The sequence below is a fragment of the Microtus pennsylvanicus genome, chromosome X (assembly GCF_037038515.1).
Source record: "Microtus pennsylvanicus isolate mMicPen1 chromosome X, mMicPen1.hap1, whole genome shotgun sequence".
NCBI lineage: Eukaryota > Metazoa > Chordata > Mammalia > Rodentia > Cricetidae > Microtus > Microtus pennsylvanicus.
Window position 1 is genome coordinate 85160247 of NC_134601.1, and position 25568 is coordinate 85185814.

At 38.5% G+C, this 25568-nt stretch overlaps 1 protein-coding gene across 6 annotated transcripts in view; it reads left to right on the forward strand.

Annotated features, from left to right (window-relative positions):
* The window catches only part of Phka1 (phosphorylase kinase regulatory subunit alpha 1), a 133289-nt gene that overhangs the window by 100585 nt on the left and 7136 nt on the right, over nucleotides 1-25568 (forward strand). For 2 of the 6 annotated variants that reach the window (XM_075956757.1, XM_075956761.1), the window contains 11 exons: nucleotides 2117-2273; nucleotides 2565-2644; nucleotides 3372-3450; nucleotides 3576-3705; nucleotides 10064-10165; nucleotides 12973-13088; nucleotides 13357-13395; nucleotides 13519-13557; nucleotides 16847-16897; nucleotides 22391-22561; nucleotides 25508-25561. In XM_075956757.1, the coding sequence (XP_075812872.1) occupies nucleotides 2117-2273; nucleotides 2565-2644; nucleotides 3372-3450; nucleotides 3576-3705; nucleotides 10064-10165; nucleotides 12973-13088; nucleotides 13357-13395; nucleotides 13519-13557; nucleotides 16847-16897; nucleotides 22391-22561; nucleotides 25508-25561 (1018 nt within the window). The remainder of the gene's footprint in view (nucleotides 1-2116; nucleotides 2274-2564; nucleotides 2645-3371; nucleotides 3451-3575; nucleotides 3706-10063; nucleotides 10166-12972; nucleotides 13089-13356; nucleotides 13396-13518; nucleotides 13558-16846; nucleotides 16898-22390; nucleotides 22562-25507; nucleotides 25562-25568) is intronic. The other 4 variants (XM_075956758.1, XM_075956762.1, XM_075956759.1 and 1 more) reach the window with 3 other exon arrangements.

Sequence of the window (25568 nt, forward strand, 5' to 3'; positions counted from 1 at the left end):
TTTGTCAGACATTGAGCCATGAATGAAGTCAGCCAGGTTTTCTCACTCATATACTCAGGAGTAGATACTGGCTATCAGCTACAAATTCATCCTCGTTACCTACAGCTCTAATGCCTTCAGATGATGCCCAATATGTCCTTCCTCCAGCATGATGACAAGGTTCTTACAGAGTTACAAGAGAAGACAGGGTGGAAACTATATTTTCTTTGATAACTTAGCCTCAGAAATTATCCAGTCTCTCTGTTACCAAGCAGACCTGGTGGTGTCCTTTTGTTTTTCTTGGTTTGCTTTCTGTGTAGACCAGACTGGCTTTGAACTCACAGAGATCTCCCTACCTCTGCTTCCCAACTGCTGGGATTAAAGTTGTATGTACTATACCCAGCTCTTCCATTTCTTTTTATGTAGTGAGGAGCAGCAGGCATGCTTTTCGTCCTGCCTGGCTCCCACACAGCTAGCTTTATACCGGAAATAACAACACACAAATTGTATTCTTTTAAACACGGCTTGGCCCATAGCTCTAGTCGCTTATCAACTAATTCTCACATCTTGATTAACCCATTTCTAATAATCTGTGTAGCACCACAAAGTAGTGGCTTACTGGGAAAGATTCAGCATGTCTGACCTGTGTCCATCTTGGGCTGGAGCTTCATCGCATCTGACCAGAGAGGAGAGGCATGGCGTCTGGCTCATTTCCCTTCTTCCCAGTATTCTGTTATGTCTACTCCACCTACCTAATTTTCTGACCTATCAGACCAAGCAGTTTTCTTTATTGATTAACCAATGAAACAATAGATTGACAAATGACCTTCCCACATCATTTTTATTGATGACTAAATAAATTACATTAGGGTGGTTTGCAGGAGCATTGGTGCCTACCTTTTATGTTCTTAATAGATATAAAAAACTGTATTATTTAAATATATTATAATTTATTTAACAATACTCCTAATAATGATGAACATTTGGGTATTTTCTAGTCATTCACTATAGCAAACAGTACTTCTGGTGAATTACCTTTTAACTGAAATTGCTTCATATATATGGAAAGAATTTATTCTACAGTTAAACCACAAGAGCAGAAATGGTGGGCCGTATGGTAACATAATTTAAGTATTGTAAGAACTGCCAGGCTCTTTGCAGAATTTGCAAATAGCTGTCTAGAGGCATTGCTTCAATCTTCACTCCCACAAGGGACTGTTTAAGTGATAAGCCACATCAATTTGGGGGCTTTTTAAGAGCTAGATATAATAAAATGTTATCTTGATATAATATGCATTTTAATTTTTCTTACTACATGTGAAGTTGACTGCCTTCTTCTATATTTATGGGATACCAGTGTTTATTTTCCTTTGTTGTTGTTTACTTTATCTATTTCAATTTCTTTATTTGTTTTAGCTGAATTGGCCTATGAATTACAATTATTTTTCCTCTTTTGTAATTTGTCCTGCACTTTGCATACTGTCTTCAGTAAGAACTCTTTACTGTTTTGTATGTATAAAATTACTGAACTCCAGTTTTGTGGCTTCTGCTGATGTTTCATAGCTAGAAAATCCTTTTCCTTCCAGCATTATGAGCTAATTTCCCTTAAGTTTTTTTATCATTTTAATATTTATGTCTTCACACATTTAGAATTGTAAGATACACTTTCAGGCACTGATCCAACTTTTTCCAGAAAGTTACTTGATGCTTTTAACATCATTTAATAAGTAATCTACATTCATCATATACTAAATTCCCAATTTCAGATAACTTTCTATATCTCTAAATTGATTTGTGTAACAGTAATTGTATAATAATCACATATCTGTCTCCTTTCAACACAAACCAATTCTAATGTTCATAAAATACAGTGTGCTTTCAGAACTTAAACCTTTTTCAGTGATGTTGAAGCTTGAGATGTGGGTAAAAGAATGCATTGTGTCAAAGCATAGCTAAATTATAAAATTGGTGTCTTAGACATTTAATTTCAAGATTGGGAGATTGACTCTTATGGTTTTATAAGTGTTCTTAATAAATAGTTTTTTACTAAAAAAAGGCCAAAACAGGCATATCCATTATAACAGTAAAAGAAAATATTTTTCTCATTTTTAATGTACTCCCATCTTTAAAATTCCAGAGGACCTGACTGGGACACTGAATTGTATGAAGAAGGAGGTGCTACTGTCAGGGAGCTTCTTAGCGAACTATATAGCAAAGTTGGTGAAATTCGGCACTGGGGTCTGATCCGATACATCTCTGGGATCTTAAGGAAGAAGGTGGAAGCACTTGATGAGGTACTAATAAGTTCTTGAAATTACTCAAAATCTAAATGGGGAATACATTAAAACTCCGTGCTGGGAGCATAGCACAAAGGTAGGGTAGTGCTTACTTTTCCTGGAATCCTCGGTTCAAGCCTTTGCACTGCAGAGGGATACCTTGATTTTCCTAATTGTTTTTTAAACAACTGCAACTTCTAATTGTTTTCAATTGCACGTAAAGTTTCTGATACTCAGCTTTTTATTTGTGAATGTTTGGAAATCTGAAAATTTTGGAAAGGGTAAGTAAGCTCTGCTCCCTCTTCATAGGCCTGCACAGACCTTCTCTCATACCAGAAACACCTGACGGTAGGACTTCCTCCAGAACCTCGCGAGAAGACCATCTCTGCGTGAGTGGGGCATGTGGTTGGCTTTTTATAAGGTTTCGCTGAGCCTTTAAGAAATTGGGTGAACTTGCCACAATTCTCTTGTCCTAATTTGTATACACCTTATATATACAGAGCTGCAGAACAGGAAAATGATGAGATACAAGCAAGTGAAAAGAGAAAACTTATAGGAAGTAACACTTAATTTTTTTCTTATTGATTTTTCTAAATCCCTTAATTCTACTCATTCTAAAAACACACAAAGCACAGAACATCAGGAATTAACAACATAAAAGGCAACCACAATCTGAAAAAGAAATAGAAGAAAGTATATGGCTAGAGCATTGGGCTGTTATATGCAGCTCCATGCTGCTGAAGAAGGAATCAAAGGTGTGAAGGTTAAAGTTGAAAGGGGAAATGGGCACTCACAAAGCACCCCGAGTGCATGTCTGCAGGAACACCACCATCAGCTTCTTTCTTTGGAGCCATTATGCTTATTTGTCACATGGTAAAGATTAACAGTGAAACACTGGTCTGGAAAGACATCGAGGGGTGAGTTTTAAATGAAAGTTCTGTGAATATGGCAAGAGTGTGCCTCAGAGGCAGGGCGTGGGAGTTTTGCTGTGAAAGAACTACACTTGGTGAGCTGTTGTGGCAGGGGTTTGGACTTGCACTGAGGTTTTAATTTTTAAAATATATTTAGGCTAAATGATTGTAGACGTTGGACTTCATTCACTGTTTTCTTCCTTAGACCTCTACCATATGAGGCACTCACTAAGCTAATAGACGAAGCCAGTGAAGGAGACATGAGCATTTCAATCCTTACACAGGTGGGCAGCATTAAAAAGCCTAACCTGGCAATTGATGTTTCAGTATTTGTTTTTAATTGACCTGACAACTTGCAAAACAGACATTGTGACACTCTAACTTCTGTTTATATCCATTCTGTACACAGGAAATAATGGTATATCTTGCCATGTACATGAGAACTCAGCCTGGCCTCTTTGCTGAAATGTTCCGACTTCGAATTGGTCTGATCATCCAAGTCATGGCAACAGAACTGGCTCACTCTCTTCGATGCTCAGGTATTTATTTAATTCAGTAACTAATTGTAGGTGGAATTCACTTCTAGGGCAGATCTATGGAGGTTGAAATCAGGACGGGAAGGAAGAACATTTTATTGATCCATTGTTGTTGATTATTTACTCTTTTTATTACTATTATTTTTTGGCAGAGGGCCTGCCACTCAGCTACCAAATAAATCACACTGGCCTTAGCTTGGCTTGTTTCTAGCCAGCTTTTCTAAATTTAAATCATCCCCTCTATCTTTTGCCTCCAGACTTTTATCTTTCTCTGTTTCTGTGTGCCTTTCTTTACATCTTTCTCTATGACTTGCTGTGTAGTTAGGTGGCTGGCCCCTGATGTCCTCCTCTCCTTGTTCTATCTTGCTCCTTCTTCTCCCCTCCCAGATTTCTCCTCCTATCTATTCTCTCTGCCTGCCAGCCCTGCCTATCCTTTCTGCTGCCTTGCTATTGGCCGTTCAGCTCTTTATTAGCCCGTCAGGTGTTTTAGACAGGCAAAGAATCACAGCTTCACAGAGTTAAAACAAATACAACATAAAAGAATGCAACACAACTTTGCATCATTAAAACAAATTTCCACAGCATAAACAAATGTAACACATCTTAAAATAATATTTTATAACAATCCATAGCTCAAAAACTGTGTAAGACTGTCTTGTTCTTGTGTTTCTTAGTAACTAAGTGAGCAAAAAGATGGCAACTTCAAAGCCACTTCTTGTAGACTCTGCATTCCACATTCTTCTTAACCAAGTTCTTTTACCTGATTTCTTCCTGATGCCTCAAGGGCTTTAGAGACTGGTATTCTGTGCTGGGGTCTGATGGAAAGAAGGAAGCTTCTGGACATCAGTGTGAGTCACTGAGTAGTATATCCGAGTATTAATGGTCTGTCAGGATCATGATCAAGTAAGGAAGTATTTTATTAACACTTATCTAACAAATGTAGTAGTACTTTCTCATCAAGATTGCCAGTCTGCATGTAAAGACACAGAGACTTTTTATTATGAAAGTTTGGCCTTAGCTTAGACTTGTTCCTAACTACTCTTTATAACTTAAATTAACCCATATTTTTTTATTCTACATTCTTCCACGAGGTTCATTACCTCATTTCCTTACTGTCCATCCTGTTTCCTCTGTGTCTGGCTGGTAGCTCTGCCTTTCACTTTCCCAGAGTCCTCTCTGTCCCTAGAAGTCCTGCCTAACCTCTTCTTAACTAGCTATTGGCCATTCAGCTCTTTATTAAACCAATCAGAAGGCACATCTTCACAGTGTAAACAAATATTCTGAAACATTTCCGGTTTTTTCTAAATAAAAAGGAAAGTTATCTCTAACACAATAAAACTATATACAATAAAAACAGTTATCAGGTAAGAATTACATTCACAACATCGAGTTTATTTGTATCTGGCAAATCCAGAGAAGCTACTCTATTATCTATCTTATCTTGGTAAATTCAAAGTCTTGTACCTGATTTACTTCCTTTTATAACTATGGAAAACTGTAACTATAACTATCTAATCCTCAACCCCATCAGATACCTGAAAGGATATAATATTACCTGAAAAAACAGGAAGTACAGAGAAAGCAACTTCTAAACCTAAGAAACAACAGAAATACCTAGCTGCTTGGACAGTCAACCCAAGGTTCCTCTGTAACTTTGGGGCATCCATCTTTGGCCTATGGGCCTAGAATATCTGACAGACTTTTCTATGAAGCAGACTGTCCTACCTTATCTTGGCAAAGTTCAGCAGTCACCTTCTTTTGCGCCCTGCTTATCCAATTTGGACAGTATACATATCAGCAATCAAGGCAAGGGCAATTTCTTGCCCAGTGGCTATCTTTGCCACAGTAAAAGTAAACTCCACATGAAGGTTCTTCAGTGTCCATCATTCTTTAATGAAGTAGATTGGTGTTGCCAGGAGCAGATATGTCTCATTGTCATGAAAAGCCTTATGTTATCAAAACATTTTTAAATGTCATAATCTGTACATCTTTGAGGTGTTTGAAGACCATCTACCTATTTGAAATATTTCTCTGATTGACCTTGAAAACATACCTAACATGACCATAAATTTGATTGTATAGATGACTAACTACTAACCTGTATATCTTTTATTATCCTAAATAGTTTTTAAGGACTAGAACTTTATGTTACATTTTTTTTTGGTTTTTTGAGACAGAGTTTCTCTATGTAACATCCTTTGCTGTCCTGGAACTTGCTCTGTAGACCAGGCTGGCCTCAAACTCACAGAGATCTGCCTCTCAAGTCCTGGGATTAAAGGCATGTGTCACCACTGCCTGCTTTTTATGTTACATGTATAAATGAGCTACATAGGTTCAATACATTAAACAAGTGTAGAAACATGAATTTGTATCAACATACAAAACTTATACATAGCAATATTTGAGATTAATGTTCCTTCCCTACTTTTTCAAGAAAAAAAAATCTCTTAATCTAACCTACTTTGTTTAGTTTTTTCCCTGAGCATGACAAGTAACACCTTGCAGATAAGTCCCCTAAACAATGACACACATCCATAGCCCACCCAACAACCAAAAATCACCCACCCCACCTCTTGAGAATGGGAGTGTCATGTTCTCTAGACTGCTTCCTGTTGTCTGGGGGTGATGGCATCTTTAGGACACCCTGAGAAAATTTGGATAATGGTCAAGTCCTAAAAGAGCTAGCTGTATAATTTTTATTTTGTCTCTGTGTGATGGAAAAGTGTAGATAGAACTTATTTAAAGTCCCAGCTGGAGTAGTCTGTGATGCTGGACCATCTCAGCTAGCAGCTGAGATCTGGTTGTTCTAGATGCAGAACTTTGTAACAGAACTGTAACAGAAGCATTCAGAGAGCCTGAATCACCAGGGCTACTTGTCTTCATTGGTATCTGGTCTTTTTGTTCTGAAAACACACAAAATTTTAAAGGTAACATACATATCTACATTAATATAAGTATGGAATGTGCGGTGTGCACAAGTCAGCTAAAGATTATTTTTTATTTTATGTGTGAGCAGGTAAAAAAGCATTTGTCAACTTTATAAGTGCATTTGGACTATATAACCAAATTGCTATAGAAATATCTGTCTATATGAAAGTATGGCATATAATAATGAGTTTTGAGGACTCTGTAGCCAACAAGATATATCATGTCTCATCCAGTCTCAGAGCTGTTCCATGACAAGGGATCAGCATATATGTCATCTATCCTGTAGTCTTTCCTGGCTTCCTCTGGCATGTCTACAGCCAAGATCCTCAGGAGGTCTCCCCCATCAAACCTGATCTTTATAATTTTGAAGACGTTTAGGCTTTGCATTTCCTGTGGAAACAAAGCACAACCTCTCCCACAATGCAACACATTTCCTAGCTTTCATTATAAAGCCAAGACATCCCTAAAGTGTATAGGCTGGTTTAATTTAGCAGTCTCTTTCAGAATCCAGTGTCTCTCAGCAGCAGCCATTCTCTGTTAATTTTTTTTCTATTTTTTTTATTGAGAAAAGGAAGAAAAAAACACAAGTTTCCACCTCCTCCCAGCCTCCCATTTCCCTCCCCCTCCTCCCACCCTTCTCCCCCTCCTCCCACTCCTTTCCCCCTCCCTCTCCAGTCCAAAGAGCAGTCAGGGTTCCCTGCCCTGTGGTAAGTCCTAGGTCCTCCCCCTCCGTCCATATCTAGGAAGGTGAACATCCAAACTGGCTAGGCTCCCACAAAGCCAGCACATTGCGTAGGATCAAAACCCCGTGCCATTGTCCTTGGCTTCTCATCAGCCCTCATTGTCCACCATGTTCAGAGAGTCCAGTTTTATCCCATGCTTTTTCAGTCACAGTCCAGCTGGCCTTGGTGAGCTCCCAGTAGATCATTCTCTGTTAATTTTTTAAAAATTCAAAATTATCAAAGCACCATATAAGGTACAAACTCCCTTATTATAATGTTTCCTATTCTTAAGTGGCTAATTTTTAATATTATTGATTTTTATTGAGCTGTATATTTTTTTCTACTCTCCTACCTGCCTCTCTTCTCCGCTGCAACCCTTTCCAAGGTCCCCATGCTCCCAATTTACTCAGGAGATCTTGTCTTTTTCTACTTCCCATGTAGATTAGATCCATTTATGTCTCTTGGGGGTCCTCATTGTTGTCTAGGTTCTCTGGGATTGTGATTTGTAGGATGGTTTTCTTTGCTTTATGTCTAAAAGCCACTTATGAGTGAGTACATATTATATTTGTCTTTCTGGGTCTTGGTTACCTCACTCACAATGATGTTTTCTAGCTCCATCCATTTGCCTGTAAAATTCAAGCTGTTGTTATTTTTTTCTGCTATGTAGTACTCCATTATTTAAATGTACCGTATTTTCCTTATCTATTCTTCAGTCGAGGGGCATTTAGGTTTTTTCCTGGTTCTGGCTATGACAAACAAAGCTGCTATGAACATAGTTGAGCACATGTCCTTGTGACACAATTGAGCATCCTTTGGATATATACCCAAAAGTGGTATTACTGGGTCCTGAGGAAGGTTGTTTCCTAACTTTCTGAGAAATCACCACAATGACATCCAAAGGGGCTGTACCAGCTTGCACTCCTACCAGCAATGCAGGAGTGTTCCCTTTACTTATCTTAGGTTTGTTCCTAACTACTTCTTATAACTTAAATTAAATAATATTTTTAAATCTGTGTTCTTCTACAAGATTACCTCATCTTCTTACTGTTCATCCTGCTTCCTCCATTATCTGGCTGGCGACTCTGCCTTTATTCTTTCCAGAGTCCTCTCTGTCACTGGAAGTCCTGCCTAACCTCTTCCTGCCTAGCTATTAGCCATTCAGCTCTTTATTAAAATAATCATGAGGCACCTTGGCAAAGACATATCTTCACAGTGCAAACAAATACTCCACAACAAACAAGACTTGAAAATTATTTATAGATTTGCCAAGATAACAATTTTAGTTAGAAAAATAATTGGGAGCCAAGGGAGTTATACAACAGACTTGTCAAACAGGTTTATCTAACCTTGATAGTGCTACATAACCTTTGCCAATTATTAAGCTCATGCTTGAAGACCACGTAATTGAGTTTAAAAGAAGTGAGATAGTGTTGGTACACACCTTGAATCCCAGCACTTAGGAGGCAGAGGTAGATGGATATCTGAGTGTTCAAGGCTTACCTGGTCTACAGATCAAGTTCCAGGACTACAGAGAAACCTATCTCAAATAAACAAACAAAAAAAAAACATGAAGAAAGAAAAGAAAAAAAAACAGAGGAGGGTTGGGTGGTGGCGGCGTATGCCTTTATTCCCAACACTTGGGAAGTAGAGGCAGGCAGATCTCTTGAGTTTGAGACCAAAAATGTTATCAATTTCTATTCTTGCAGATTGGTGTCTCCTCTGAATTCCAAACAATCACTGGTTATATTTCTCAGTTAACCTGTATATACATTTTGCTGTTTTTATTGTTTCTCTAGTTTACATGTTGTTCTATCCCTCCAAAATTAATAGTCAGCCTCTCAAAGTTAGGTACTATGTATTATACCTGCTTGTACTTCCATTGCTTAAAATAATGACCCATATGTAGTATGCTCCTTGTAAATGAATAATGTTGAAGAACACATTCAAGTTATTTTCAGTATTCTTAGTAAAGTCACCAACTCACCTCTGTTCTCTTTTAACCATATACACTGAGAAATTTTCAGTTTAACTGTGTGTGCATATACATTCATTGCTTTTCTCTGAATGTCTTCCATTCCTCTTGATAGCCTTCATTCTTCTCACCCTCAAATAAAAACTGTATGGAGTTTCCCAGAAATGTTGTAATATGATGAAGAAGAAATTAGTGGGCAACCTAATCTAAAATCTAGGTAGTCAGTTCTTAAATAATTAAAATGTGGTGCTGTATGAATAGCCAATTGTATGTTGTTAGAAATTTATTCTGTAACTGCATCTTCTAAAGTGAGTGACTTAGAAATCCTATTAAAGGAAATAGAGGGTCTAATCCCCATCTAAGAGGAGAGAAAAGGGCACATCCAAGTGAGAGACCAAGTGTGGTCACATGTGCCTGCAATTCTATCACGTTATAGACTGAGGCAGGAGGATGACAAGTTTAATACTAGCCTCGGTTTGGCCAGGCAGTGGTGGTGCACACCTTTAATCCCAGCACTTAGGTGACAGAGGCGGGAAGATCTCTGTGAGTTCAAGGTCAGCCTGGTCTAGAAAATGAGTTCCAGGACAGCTAGGACTGTTATACAGAGAAACTATGTCTTGAGAAAAAAAAATATTACCCTAGGTTGCATATTGAGATCCTGTTTCAAGGAGAGAATGGGAAGTAAGGAGGATATGGTGGGCAAACTAGAATTCCTTCTGCATGCATTTCTGTTCATTAGCTGAAGAAGCCACAGAGGGCCTGATGAATCTGAGTCCTTCTGCCATGAAGAACCTCCTGCACCACATCCTCAGTGGCAAAGAGTTTGGAGTGGAACGAAGTGGTAAGACCCAAGCGCTGAATTTACACTTCAGGGTACTTCATTTTAATTTTCCATTTTAGGATGTTTTCCTTCTAACAGAGGGTATCTTGGCTCCCAAATAAATAAAACTTAAATGGATAAAACATTTAAAAGCAAAGCTATCTTTTGGAACAAGATTTGCAAACTAAAAGACAAATTCAATTTAAGAAAAGATTTTGGACTGGGGAAATGGCTCAATGGGTAAAGTGCTTGCCACACACACTTGATGACCTGAGTTTGGATCTATCACTTCTACAAAAGCTGGGCTCAGTAGCTTGTGTCTGTAATCCTAGCTCACCCTTATCCTAGTCTGCCTATATCAGTGTGGTAAACACCATGACCAAAAGCAACTTGCAGAAGAATACATTTATTTGGCTTCCATGCACTTCAGGAACTGAAGTGGAGGCCATGGAGAATGATACTCACTGACTTGCTCCTCATGGCTCACTTAGTCAGTACTTTATACCATCTTACCACAATATCCTGGGCCTTCTTACATCACTAATCAGGAAAATGCCCAATAGACAGTTGTTGAAAGCATTATTTCAATTGAGGGTCCCTCCTCTCAGATGACTCTAGTTTCTGTTAAATTAACAAAACAAAACTAACCAGGGGAGATGGGAGGCAGAGACAGGAGAATCTCAGAAGCTTGTGGCCAGCTAGCCTGGCATATGTATCATTGAATAGGAGAGGCTCTGTCTGAAACAAGGTTGAAGTCAGGGTCCAACACTTAAGGTTCTACTCTGCCCTCCACATGCACACCATGAGCAACATGTTTGCGCTCTCTCTCTCTCTCTCTCTCTCTCTCTCTCTCTCTCTCTCTCTCTCTCTCTCTCCTCCCTCCCTCCCTCCCTCCCTTCCTCCCTCACAGAAACATACCATACACACACTTTTTACAAAAGATTTGGAAATACAAGCCTATGTGTAACTTCTTTTTCCTTAAATGATATGACAACTAAGTAAATTAATAGCCGTCATGTTTCATTAAAATTTTTATTTGCGCTTGCTTATTTATTGTCTGTCTGTGTGTATTGGGGGAGGGGTGCCACAGCACATGTGTGGAGGCCAGAGGACAACTTGCAGGAGTCGGTTCTCTCCTTCCACCGTGTATGTCCCACGAATTGAACTCAGGTCATCAGACTTTGTAGCGAGTGCTTGCACCTGCTGGGCCATCCCTCGTGTTTCTTTTTAACTATGTAATAAATTACCTTTCATTATCGTAAGTCAGGAAGACAACTAAAAATCCATTCTTAATCTTTATTATATTCAAATTGGCAGTAATTCAGTAAAACTGATAATGTACGTGTGTTTGCAGTTGCAACATATTCACTATATCCTTTCAACCTTAAATTCTAATATCTCTAAGAGTCTTTTACAAGCTAATCTTCATATGCACTTTTTACATTTTTATTAACAGGTTTTAATTTTATATATCACTGAGGCTACAAGCTTTGTTTTAGTACATGCTGTAGGTACTAAATCAAAACCAGTGTGTACTTTGGGTTTTTGAAGCATTATTCTTTTAAAGAAGGATAACAAGAACCTAACAAAGTTTTTTTTAAAAAAAAAAAGGATTATCATTTTTGGTTGTGAGCCTAGCCTTTAACGGCTGAGCCATAAGCCGGGCAATGGTGGCGCACGCCTTTAATCCCAGCACTCGGGAGGCAGAGGCAGGCAGATCTCTGTGAGTCGAGACCAGCCTGGTCTATAGAGCTAGTTCCAGGACAGGCTCCAAAACCACAGAGAAACCCTGTCTCGAAAAACCAAAAAAAAAGGATTATCATCTCCTATATTTAATTATTGATGTTGAGTTATTTTTTCAAGACAGGATGGCCAGACTTCAGCATGTTTTGTTTTTGAAGTCTGTTGTGTCCTTGCATGGCTACCAGGGACATATCTGACTGGGGTGATGAGGTAGTGAAGAAAAGACAAATATGTACAGACACACAGACACAGAAAAGCTGAAAGCAGTGGATTGGACTCTGACGGAGAAACCACAGCATCCCCAAAGCTCATTATATTTACTATATACAGTTGAATCAAGAGGTGTGGTTATTGCATACAACTGAACAAGGAGGCAGGTCTAGCTAAATCTCCATAGGAACAGTCTTAAGGCTGTAAACATCTGGGAAAAAAAACTAAGGTGGACATTTTCTGCAAACACTATCGATAGTCACATTCAGATCACCAAGGAGGACTTTTCTGTCCCTCTAAACCTCACCTGGGGAGTGCTTTAACACTTCACACCCATGGGGCTCAGGTATTGAAATACTTGCCATGCCAGTGTCAACAGCACACGTGCACTTAGGAGTCCTCCACTCGCCACAAAAGTTAGAAAGTAGGAGCTGAAGAGACAGCACAGTGGCTCATCTAGAGGATCCAAGTTCAGTTCCCAACACTTGTGTACAGCAGCTCACAGCTGCCTTTAGCTCCAGCCACGGAATCCAACTCCCTCTTCTGCACATATGTGGCATACATTTATGTATATACATGCATGTGCATGCGTGCACACACACACAAATACAACACACAAATAAGAATAATGAAAATAAAATTTTTAAGTTAGAAAATAATATTCCTCAGGCAGGAAGTATTTCTAAAATGCAGATTCTGAATTAGTAAGCCGGATATGGGACCTGTGGTGCTAATGGTACTGGTCCAAGAACTACACTGAAACAGCAAGGTTGCACTAGGATTTTTTAAGTTAAAAACAAAAGAAAGATGCACATGTAAGTCTTTTTAACATGGCAGAGAAAATTAGGTTCTTTTTTATCTCTCATTCTGTACAGTTCGTCCCATTGATTCAAATGTGAGTCCTGCTATTTCCATCCATGAGATCGGTGCTGTTGGAGCAACAAAAACAGAACGAACTGGAATCATGCAGTTAAAAAGTGAGATAAAGCAGGTAATATATAACCTGAAAAAATATTGATGTAGTCATAATTAGTAATATTCTTAGCTGGGTGTGATGGTGCATGCCTATAACCCCACATGCAGGGCATAGAAGTTGGAGGCGCAAGAGGTCAAGGTGCGACAGCCTCAGCTAGAAACTATCCTGGAGATGCTGTCCAAAACCAAAATCAAAACCAAAACATTATTTTAGAATCAAACTTTGTTAGAATAATTTATTTAGTTTCATATCCTCGGTGTAACTTGAACCATTTATTTTTCAGGTGGAATTTCGTAGACTGTCTGTCTCTACTGAGAGTCAGGTGAAACGACAAGAGATCTTCTAACATTAACTGGCCTTTACTTACCTTTTTAGAATCAGACATTGTTGCACTAATTTATTTAGTTTCATATCCTCAGTATAACTTGAACCATTTATTTTTCAGGTGGAATTTCGTAAACTGTCTGTCTCTACTGAGAGTCAGGTGAAACAACAAAGACTTTTTAAACATATTTCAAGCAGCCTTCAATTCCATATAGCATGCATGATTATGAGCTTTCACGAGTAATAACAAGCCATGGAATCTCCCTCATAGCTACTATTTTCTAGATAGCTTTCCCCTTTTTTCTGGATCAAATGACTTAATTTTTGGAGGAATTGTCGCTGGCAACAGATAACAAGAAACTCTGGGTTCCCTTATTACAAGTAATGTGTAATTTATAATGTATTTTCTTTATAAAAGTGATAGACTTCCTGCTTTTAAGAATAGCTAGTTGGAGAAATAGATCAGCAATTAGGAGCACTGGTTGCTCTTGCAGAGAACCTGGTTTTCTTTCTTAGCACCCACATACTGGCTCGCAACAGTCTGTAACTCCAGTTCCAGGAGATTTGGTGCTGTCTTCCACTGCATGCACACGGTACACAAATGTATATACAGACAAAATACTCATATGCATAAAACAAAAATAAATCTTTTTAAAAATGGGGGCCAGAAAGATGTCTTAGTGGGTAAGAATACTTGCTGCCGGGTTCAGTTCTCAGGATATCCATGGTGGCTCACACCTGTCGTTAACTGTAGTTCAGAGTATCAGGTGTCCTCTTCTGGCTCTATAGGCATCAGGAACACATAATACTACAATATGTACATGCAGGTAAAACATGCATACACATAAATTTTAAAAATATATTAGTCTTTCAAAAATTAAAAAAAAATGGTATTACAGGTGGTGGTGGTGCACGCCTTTACCCCCAAGCAGTCAGGAGGCAGAGGCAGGTGAATCTCTGAGTTCAAGGCCAGCCTGGCCTACAAAGAGAGAGTTCCAGGACAGCCTGGGCTACACAGAGAAACAATGTCTCAATAAAAAGGCACTAGAGAGGATACCAGATTAGATGAAGGCTTTGTTTTTAATCTCTTTTGGCGGGGTTAACATGTGCAAAGCCCTGGGTTTCATCCCAAACACCATAAAAATAAATGACAGGATGGTTTTATGAGATTTTAACACAAAATAGGCTTTCTAACTACTATAGGAGAGAACCATTAAATGATACATATATATGAAGAGGAGGAAGAGCTGCACAGGACTAGGAATCAATAGGAGCCACCAAACGATATGGCCTTTCACTGTAGGAAACAATGAATGACTTAGAGCATTAGTCAAAGAAATACCTACTAGCTTTTAAAATTCTGGGAAATCATAGTATTTTAAGATGTCCACGTTGAGAAGGTGCTAATTTAATCCCTTCTAGTAGCGCTACTTTTTTACCATTTGAGAATTTTGCACGTGCATATAGTACATTTTGATCAAGTCTGATCCTCAGTCCTTCCCTTCCACCTTCTCCATGTGCCCCTCCGCTCTCCTCTCACAACTTCATGTACTATTTTTTTTCAAATCCATTGAGTCCACTGAGTACTGCTAGTGGGGCGGGGGGTTGTATGGCTGTCTACTGAAGCATGAGCAGCCTTTTAGGGGCCCCATCCATAAAGGAAACTGATGTTTCTTCCCCCAGCAGCCATCAACTCCCGATAGCTCATCTGAGAGTGGAGTTTCTGAGCCCCTCCCTTTCCACGCTTAGATTTTTGGCAGACTTGATTTTATGCATGGTATGAGTTCATGTGTGCAACAGCTGTGTCATTTCTGGAAAACACTGTTCCACGGTGTTCTTTAATCTTTCCACTCTCTCTTCTGCAGTGATCCCTGAGCCTTGAGAGTGTATATATAATATAGATGTCCCGTTCAGGGCTGAGCACTCCGCAGTCTCTTATTCTCTTCATGAGACCCAGATGTGGGTCTCTATATTAACCACCACCTACTGTAAAAAGAAGCTTTTTGCACTAATCTTGGAATGAACATGAGTACTTAGGGGGTAGTCTGATGCTATGTCCATTTAGACGGATGAGGGTAGTAAGTTCTCTCCTAGGGCCTATGACCTAAAGACTATACTTGCAGAGATCATTTCTGTACTTATTAATAGCACTTCTTAAGAAAGACTTAAAACCCCTTCTGCTTTCGAAGTGGAATTATAGTAACCTACACATTAAAAATATCCTGGATAGAAGAGGCAAAACAGATATTTTGTTTCTTTTAAAAGGAGGCCCTGAAGTCATTTAGGAGAATATGCCAGTGCTTGAAGCCTACTTTTGAAGAAAACTTGAGTACTTTTCTTAAATATCCTCTGGCGTTCATATTTTATACAAGGAAAGATTGTAATAAGAAGATGGTCTGGAGAGATGGCTCAGTGGTTAGGAGCACTGGCTGCTCATCCAGAGAACCTGGGTTCAATTCCCAACACCCATATAGTATCTTACAGTCTGTTACTCCAGCCTCCGAGAAGCTGGCACCTTTTTCTGGCCTCTATGGGCACTGTATGCATGTGGTACACAGACATACATGTATGTGAAACACATCCATACTCATAAAATAAAAATATCAAAAATAGCTTAAAAGAAAAAAGGAGCTACTCTGTTTTTAACAAGTGTTCATGTTACAGTTTTTGCCAGGAAATTTTAATTACCTGGATTTTTTCCTATTTGAGAGTGGAAAGGACAGCTTTAGCGCTGAAAAGTTCTTCATCGATGTGATTAGTTAGTGATCCTAGTTTGGGTCGACAGTGACAATAGTTTGGGGTTTGTTTTGTTTTCTTATGACAAGGTCTCTCCATGTAGCCTGGCTGTCCTGGAATAAACTCTGTAGACCAGGCTGGCTTCCTACCTCTGCCTCCAAAGTTCTAGAATTAAAGGCATGTAACATCACACCCAGCTCACATTATAGTTTTTATAGATGTCCAGTATTATTATAAATTCTTTATGTGATTGGAACTCAAAAGTCCGTGATGCCAGCTAGATGAAAATGATGGTAAACTTGACCTTTCCAGCTACTTGAGGGTTTTCTCCTACATATTTACTACCTATAGGTCTTCAAAGGGGCCCAAATTGTTAGGGTGATAATATAGAGGACAGAGAGCCTAGATTGTCATTACTTTCTTATTTTATAGCATTGTTTTTCATCCTTACCTGCCCATCTGGTATTTTGTATTTTTTTTTCTGCCAATTCCCAGTACTCTTAATTTATAGGTGAAGATATTTCAGGGTAGTTTTTACTTATTTTATTCTTTGCCATGGCATTTGGAGTAAACGTATTTTATTGGCTCTTTTATAACATGCTGGATAATTATTTAAATTGTCTGTAGTTTAATAATATTAATAATTTTTTAAACAAATAATTGTTGCCTTGCCTCTCCCTTTAAATTTTTTATTTTCTCAATTTCTTTTATAGACCAGTGGTGGTCATCCCTCTGGTGTAGATTTGATGTCACCGTCCTTTCTGGTAACTAATCTTGTGTTATCTCATGTTACATCCACAAGTGCTTTGATATGCTGTTATATGGATCATAAGAAAGTATTTGAGTATATACAAAAAAACAAATTAGGGGCTGAAGGAATGGCTCAGTGGTTAAGAACACATGTTGCTCTTGCAGAAGTCCTGGGTTCCATTCTCAGAACCCCATGGTGGTTCACAGCCATCTTTAACTTTCAGGTACTCCTGCGGTATGATTCATACACATAAAATAAATCTAAAACTAAAAAATCAATAATTGAAAGCAAATTGATCTTGAACTAACATGACTATAGATCAATTCCATATAAAAGGGAGCAGTCTATTTCTTTCCTGATAAGGTAGGAAAGGGAGTTCAACTCCAACCTCTTTTTTATTTCAGAAAAATAATCAATTAAAAATTTTTGTTATGTATATATTCATTCTTTGAACTGATGAAAATGTGCATCAGACAGTGGACTAGACAACATCAACATCAGTTTGTAATGTATTTGAAAAAACCCTGTCCCAAAACGATGTGCTAGACTTTGTTGACTCCCATGGGAAGCCTTACCCTCTCTGAGGAGTGGATGGGGGGGCATGGAGGGAAGGTGGAAGAGCTGGAGGAGAGGAGAGAGTGGGAACTGGGATTGGTATATAAAATGAGAAAAGATTGTTTTATTAAAAATAATTAATTTAAAAAAAGAAAGTAAAACCAAATTTTGGTCTGTATCCTAGTGATAGTGAACTAGAAAGGCTGGGCTAAGCCCCAGCAGTCTGTTCTAATCCGCTCTTTAGGGGGTTCTGATGCACTTTTAAATTTCAAAGTTTTACTCTAAGAAGTAATTTACTTAGTAAATGTGAACTAAATGCCAACTTTATGTCATGCACTGGAGATATAGCATTGAACAAAATGGAAATGACTCGACGAAGCACACAATTTAGGAAGATTCTTTTCTAAACAAATTCTTTGATTTTTGTTTTTTCTACTTTATTAGAACATAATAAACTATGAAATAATGAATTTGATTATGACATTTTCTTGTACATATAATGTACTTTTATCATCTACATTTGTCTGGTTTAAATTATAACAAGTTATGATTTAATTTCTCCCAAACTGAAGAAATTTAGAAGAGATCTATTGAAAATACTATTTTGAGTAACTTTAAGCAAATACCCAGCATTAAATAAGGAGGAGTTTGCCAGCTCTGTGATTTCCATGTTAATGATGAGAGCATTAATGGATTTGGAAATTTAAAAAGAGAAGTTATTTTCTTAGAAAATATTTCTATAATCCTTTATTTTGTGTTTATTTCTGAATCTAATCTGTCAAATAATCACTTTAACCAATGAATTTCCTCTTTTATTTAGCATAATTTTTCAGGGTTCTTTATATTGTTATAAGTATTGCTATTTCATTCATTTTTATTGCAGAATGATAATCATTGTATTGTTACACCACATTCTCTTTATCTGTTTGCTCATCAGTTGATGGGTATCTGAATGGTTTTATGCACAGTGTTGCTATTAACCTTTATGTACAGATTTTTAAGTAGGTATGTGTCTTAGGGTATTTATTGCTGTGATAAAACACCAAAAGCAATTTAGAGAGGATTATTTAAATTTGCATCACAATTCAATCACAGTTCGTCCTTGAGGGAAGTTAGGGCAAGATTTCAAACACAGCAGGCACCTGGAGGCAGAAGCTGCTGTAGAGGCCAGGGAAGAGCGCTGCTTACTGGTTTTCTTCCCGTGGAGTGTTCACCCTGCTTTCTTACATAGTTGAGGACCACCCACAATGGGCTGGGCCCGGAGAGGGAGGGGGAGAGGAGTGGGGGGAAGGGGAGAGGGGTGGGAGGAGGGGGAGAAGAGTGGGAGGAGGGGAAGAAGAGTGGGAGGAGGGGGAGGGAAATGGGAGGCTGGGAGGAGGTGGAAATTTGTGGGTTTTTTTATTCTCCTTTTATCAATAAAAAAAGCTAAAAAAAAATAAAAAGAAAATGCATTATAGGCTTTCCTATAGCATAATCTTCCTGAATGACTCTATCTTGTGTTGAGTTGACACAAAATTAACCAAAACTGTGTATTTTCATTTCTCTTAGAGTATAGTTACGTTTCCTGTCGCTGTGAAAAAAATACCTAACAAAAGTACTTACATTCACATATATACATATATAAACACTAATGGATAGATAGGATAGACGCATATAAGGGAGGACATGCAGCATTTGTATTTCTGAGTTTGGGTTACCTCAATAATTTCCAGTCATATATATTTCCTACAAATTTTCATAATTCATTTTTCTTTGCAGTAAAGTTCCATTGTGTGTATGTTCCATTTTTATTATTCACTAATCCCGTTATCCTGCTGTGGTGGCTAGACTAGCAATAAACATGACTACACAAGTTTATGGTGGGATGTAGAATCCTTTGGTTAGATGCTCAGAAATGGTATAGCTGTGTTAAATGGCAGTTGTCTTTTGTCATCTTTTGAGAAGCTGCCACAAGGATTTCCAAAGTACCTACAGTCAATAAAGGTTCCCCTTCCCCCACCAGATCCTTGCCAGAATTTATTTATTTATTCGTTCGTTTGAACATATTTTTTTTTGAGACAGGGTTTGTCTGTATATCCCTGGCTGCCCTCACTTTATAAACCAGACTAGCCTCGAACTCACAGAGATCCACCTACCTCTACATCTCCAGTGCTAGGATTAAAGGTGTGCGCCACCACCATCATCAGACTCTGTTTTCTTAATGGTAGTCAATTAGCCAGTGACTCAGAATGTCAAAGTAGTTTTAATTTGCATTTCCCTGATTCCTTAACCATTTTAAATTGGGCTTTTTACATTTTTGGGTTACAAGGATTCTTTTTATATTCTAAATACAGCATCCTTATAGAATATGTGATTTGCATATATTTTCTCTTTCTGTGGATTTCCTTTACATTTCTATTTATGTTCTTTGAAGAACTAAAGTCTTCTGTTTTAACTTCCATTTTCTATTTTTTCTTATGTCATTCACATCTAAGAAATTGTTATCTAAATCAATGCCACAAAAATTTAATGCTGTTTTGGACTATACGCTATATTTTAACAATTTTATTAAAATAGCTTTAGCCCTTACATTTGGGGCTATGATTATATTAGGAGGGGGAACTCCCTAAGACCATCTCCAGCCTCAGTAATTTACTAGGAGTCACAGGATTAATCACATAATCATAAAGGTATGATTAGTACATCAAAAGGATAAACAAAATCAGCAAAAGAAAAGGTACACTGGGTGAAGCCCATGGAAAACCACACAAGATTCTAGAGCGCTCCCACAGCAGAGCCATATAGGATGCATTACAATCCCTCCAGTGCTCTGTCACAGCGTAAGTGCAGTGCTGTGAGCAGAATAGCTAAAGACCCAGCGCAGAACCCAGGCTCTTTGTTTGGGACTGGTCGTGAAAACAGCCTCTGTCCGGCATATCCCCAAACTCCGGACTCCCAGGAGGAAAGCAGATGTTGGACATAAACTGCAGTGTTGACATAATCCCTCCCAAAGGCCACATTTCCATACTGCAGCCCAAGTGCCAGACCTGTAAAAATGACTTGTGTGTTCTGGTCTGCTTTGTTGACTCTATTTTTAACCACTCTCAAGGGCAGGCCCCATGGCAACATAAATGTACTCCATGAGTTTTTTGGTTTTGAGTTTTTGGTGTTTTATTTTTCTGTAGATGTAATGTTTTGTTTGGTGTGGGGTTTTTGTCTTACTCGCCTTTTGCTTGTTTTGATTTTCCTTTTTGTGGTTTTATTTGTCTCAGGGCTTTTTGTCTTTTCCCCCCAAACAATTCCTTTGGGCTCTCATATTTGCATACGGTGTGCAAAAGAGTGCAGCTTCATTCTTTAGCATGTGGATGGCCACTTATTCAGCACCATTTGTTTCAAACACAATTTCTCTCCCTTCTAATCCTCTCGGAACTTTTAGTGCCTTCACTGTCGTCCGTCGTGGACTCTTAACCCTCTGGAACCAGAGCCCAATTAAATGCTTACTTTTATGAGTTGCCATGGTCACAATGTTTTATCATAGCAATAGAAAAGTAGCATACAGAGACTTATGTTAAAAGTCATAGACAGATAGAAGTTAGATTAAAGCCGATAAACAGACAATGTCCTGTATTATTGGTATTTTTATCATTGCTACTCTGAATCACCAGAGTACTTTATAAAATGATTGTACATTTCCCCAGGGAAGAGCACAACAATTAATTATCCACTATCAAATGGTCAGCCCTAAAAACATACATTCGAATAACATTATACAGACTGAATAGGTTGTATTTTTTATTGATTTTATTGAACTATGCATTTTTCTCTGCTCCCTTTACCTCTCCCCTCCTCTGCAACCCTCTCCCAAGGTCCCCATGCTCCCAATTTACTCAGGAGATCTTGTCTTTTTCTACTTCCCATGTAGATTAGATCTATGTAAGTCTCTCTTAGGATCCTCATTGCTATCTAGGTTCTCTAAGGGATTGTGATTTTTTATTTATGTTTAAAAACCACTTAGGAGTGAGTACATGTGATAATTGTCTTTCTGTGTTTGAGTTACCTCACCCAAAATGATGTTTTCTAGCTCCATCCATTTGCCTGTAAAATTCAAGCTGTCGTTATTTTTTTCTTCTGCGTAGTACTCCATTGTGTAAATGTGGCACACTTTCCTTATCCATTCTTCAGTCGAGGGGCATTTAGGTTATTTCCTGGTTCTGGCTATGACAAACAAAGCTGCTATGAACATAGTTGAGCACATGTCCTTGTGGCATGGTTGAGCATCCTTTGTATATATACCCAAAAGTGGTATTACTGGGTCTTGAGGAAGTTTGTTTCCTAATTTTCTGAGAAATTGCCAGACTGACATCCAAAGGGGTTGTACCAGCTTGCATTTCCACCAGCAATGCAGAAGTGTTCCCTTTCCCCCTCAACCTCTCCAGCATAAGATGTCATCAGTGTTTTTGATCTTGGCCATTCTTACAGGTGTAAGATGGAATCTCAGAGTTGTTTTGATATACATTTCTCTGATGACTAAGGATGTTGAACATTTCCTTAAGGGTCTTTCAGCCATTTTAGGTTCCTCTGTTGAGAGTTCTAGAGCAGGTTGTATTTTATATTTAGTATACATATATGTATATGATGACAATTAAAAAGAGGCCACCAATTTGAAAAGGAAGCAAAGAGGGACATATGGGAGGCTTTGAAAGGAGAAAATGGAAGGGGGGAATGAAGTAATTATACTATAATCTCAACAAATAAATGAAACAATTTTAAATGTTTATACAGTTACAACACTGCAAGCTGTAGTCACGTCGTTACTTTGGCTCTTTCATGTGCTTTCTCGTTTTATAGAGTATTTACTATTCTCTTTGCTATATGTTAGAACGTGCAGGTTTTCAATTTAAAATATAACTGTTATGATACTTGATCATAGGGGCAGTGATCACTTTGGATTTACTTTTTTTCTTCTCCCAAGTCACCTGCAGCCTGTATTGCTGCAAGTAGTGGATCCTTTCCTACTGTGGATGGTCAACAGACATCTAAAGATAGTCGTCAAGGTCAATGGCAACGGCGGAGAAGACTAGATGGAGCACTAAATAGAGTACCAATCGGATTTTATCAAAAAGTATGGAAAATTTTGCAAAAAGTGAGTGTAACACAGTGTTGTTCTTTATTCCCCTCTTAAAATCGTGAATCTGTCTTGCTGGCATGTGGCATAACCATTACATGACAAAAACAGGAAAAATTGATTTATCACTGTGGCATTATTAATAATTTACTCTATTGTCCTTATTGTTGCAGTAGTATTTTTTCTTTTTCTTTTGTTTTCTTTCCCCTTTCTGGACAGGGCTTCTCTGTAGCTTTAGAACCTGTCCTGGAACTTACTCTGTAGACCAGGCTGGCCTCGAACTCACAGAGATTCACCTGTCTCTGCCTCCCGAGTGCTGGGATTAAAGGTATGAGTCACCATCCCCCGGGGGTATTGTTTCTGAATAAGGTTTTAAAACTCAGAACCTGTTTGGGGTCATAGTTGAGCATTTTGAGATTTTGCACTGTATTTGCTGCCAGTCAATAATGTGATGCGGTGGCTCGCTTTCTTTGTTGTTACTATGAGAGTGGAAATGTTATTTGCAGCTCTAAGCTGTTCATATCCATTGTCACTACCAAAAGTAGGTGGAAGCAAGAATGGTGGCACATGCCTTTAGTCCCAATACTCCGGAGGCAGAGGCAAGTTGATCTTAGAGAAATCCTGTCTCGACAAAGAAAACAACAAACAAACAAAACAGTGAAGTATATGGGGAGTTTGTAGAAGTTGCTCTTACTGATATTTTTTCTTAGATGAAAACCACTAAGGTAATAAAAAGCTGCAATGATACTAGCAGTTAAAGAACACTCTTGTTTTATTGTTAATTTTTTATATTTAATCATTTTATATATGTGTGTATGCACACACATACATGCATGCATTCATGTGTGTGTGCATATGTGGTACCAACAGAGGACAGAAGATGGCATTGGATCCTTTGGAACTAGAGTTAGAGGAAGTTGGTTGTGAGCCATCATGTGGGTACTGGAGACTGAACTTGAGTCTTCTGCAAAAGTAGTAAGTGCTCTTAACCTTTGAGCCAACTCTCCAGCTCTGATTTATTTATTTGGAGACAGGGCTTTGTTATTGTCCAGGCTGGCCTCCAATTCAAGATCCTCCACCTCAGCTTCCTGGAGTGCTAGGATTGCTGGCATGCACCACCACTCCAGGCCTAAATAAAACTCTCGGTGTGATTAATATTTGTTCCTGTTTCTAAAGCATACTTTACAAATGACTTGTAAGGGCATATCACACCATTATTGTAGTGAAAGGAGACGGCCAGGAAGACCATTAAGTTCATTGATTGGTCTCATTTATACAAATACAGATTGGTTTTTCTCGTCTGAGATGAGTCTCATAATCTCAGGCTGGTCTCATTGTAACCAAGGATGACCTTAAACAGATGCCCTGCCTTTACCTCCTGACTGCTAGGATTACAGTTGTGAACTACCACACTCAGTTATTTATTTATTTATTTATTTATTTATTTATTTATTTATTTATTTATTTATTTATTTATTTATTTATTTTACCAAAATCAAAACCCAGACTTAGGGTCTTTTTTTAAGTTTATTTATTTATTTAGTATACAGTGTTCTGTCTACATGTATGCCTGCAGGCCAGAAGAGGGCTCCAGATTTCATTATGGATGGTTGTGAGCCATCATGTGGTTGCTGGGAATTGAACTCAGGACCTCTGGAAGAGCAGTCAGTGCTCTTAACCACTGAGCCATCTCTCCAGCCCCCTAGACTTAGGGTCTTAAAGTAATAGATAGAACACATGCCTTTCCAGGCATGAATGTAACAATAATTCTAACATGTTTCAAAGCTACTAATTGTCTGTACAGAGATTACTTGAGTATGGAATATTGCATGTAATGTCCAAAAGAGTCAATAAACCTGTCACTCATATGTGGTTGCTTTATATAGTGTTTCAGCTTTTTTGGAATTTAAAGTATGTGATTAATAGAGTAAAGAATTTGAATGTATCTGTTGATTCAGGTATGGTGCTCCACACATGTACTTGAAGGCACTAGGGAAATGAAGGCAGGACTTCAGTGTTCAAGGTCAACCTCAGCCACTCAGCCACGTAGTGAATTGGAGACAGATTAGGTGACTTGTAACCTCGTCTCAAATAATGATAATGATGATAATAGTATTTATTGAGCACCTACTGAATTCCAGACTCTGATGTAGGTGTTCCTATGAGAAAAGTCTAAATAGCCAATAATTTCTGTTCTTGTGAAACTTATATTACTTGCAATAAGTAATAAACAGTAAATAATGTATTTAAAATGTTAAAAAGTGGCGGAAGAATAGGACAAGATAAGAGCATTGATAAGGGACTCAACTAGAACAAGTAGAAATGGCTCACGTACATTAATATCTACTGTGAGTCATGTCCGGCAGCCTCAGTCTCTTGAAGGCCTATCTGCTTTCTTAGAAATGTGTGTGTGTGTGTGTGTGCGCGCGCGCGCGCGTATGCACGCGCGCATGATCGTGCACGTGCGCACGCACACTATGGTAGGAAGCACATACCATAGCATACATGTGAAGGTCAGAGTACAACTTTGTGGAGTAGGTTCTCCCTTTCCTCCCTTGCTTGGGATTATGGGAGTAATCTCTTTTTTTTTTTTTTGGACTTGCTTGGCTGTTGGCAAGTACTTTTTATCTGTCAAGTCATCTTGCCAGGCCTTGAAGGCCTCCTGGTAATGACTCTGGGACCTGCATGATACTCTTCTAGGTGGTCTCTGAATCTGGTGTCTAGTCTATCCCAGAAAGATCGACCCTGCCCACTCCACTACCCTAAGAAGAGGATGAACTATGGTAGTAACATCCTAAGTCTTGGCACTTAGAAATCACGAACCCATTCTTGGGCACATGGACTACAGGACCTCCAGCTGGCCTGTGGTTGCTCAAATCATAACCTTATTAATATGAAGTCTCTCCTTCTTGCCTCCTAGCTCTTACTTCATCTCTGGTCATAACATGTTTTTCTACCTTGCAGTGTCATGGACTTTCTGTGGAAGGTTTTGTTCTTCCTTCTTCAACCACAAGGGAGGTAAGAT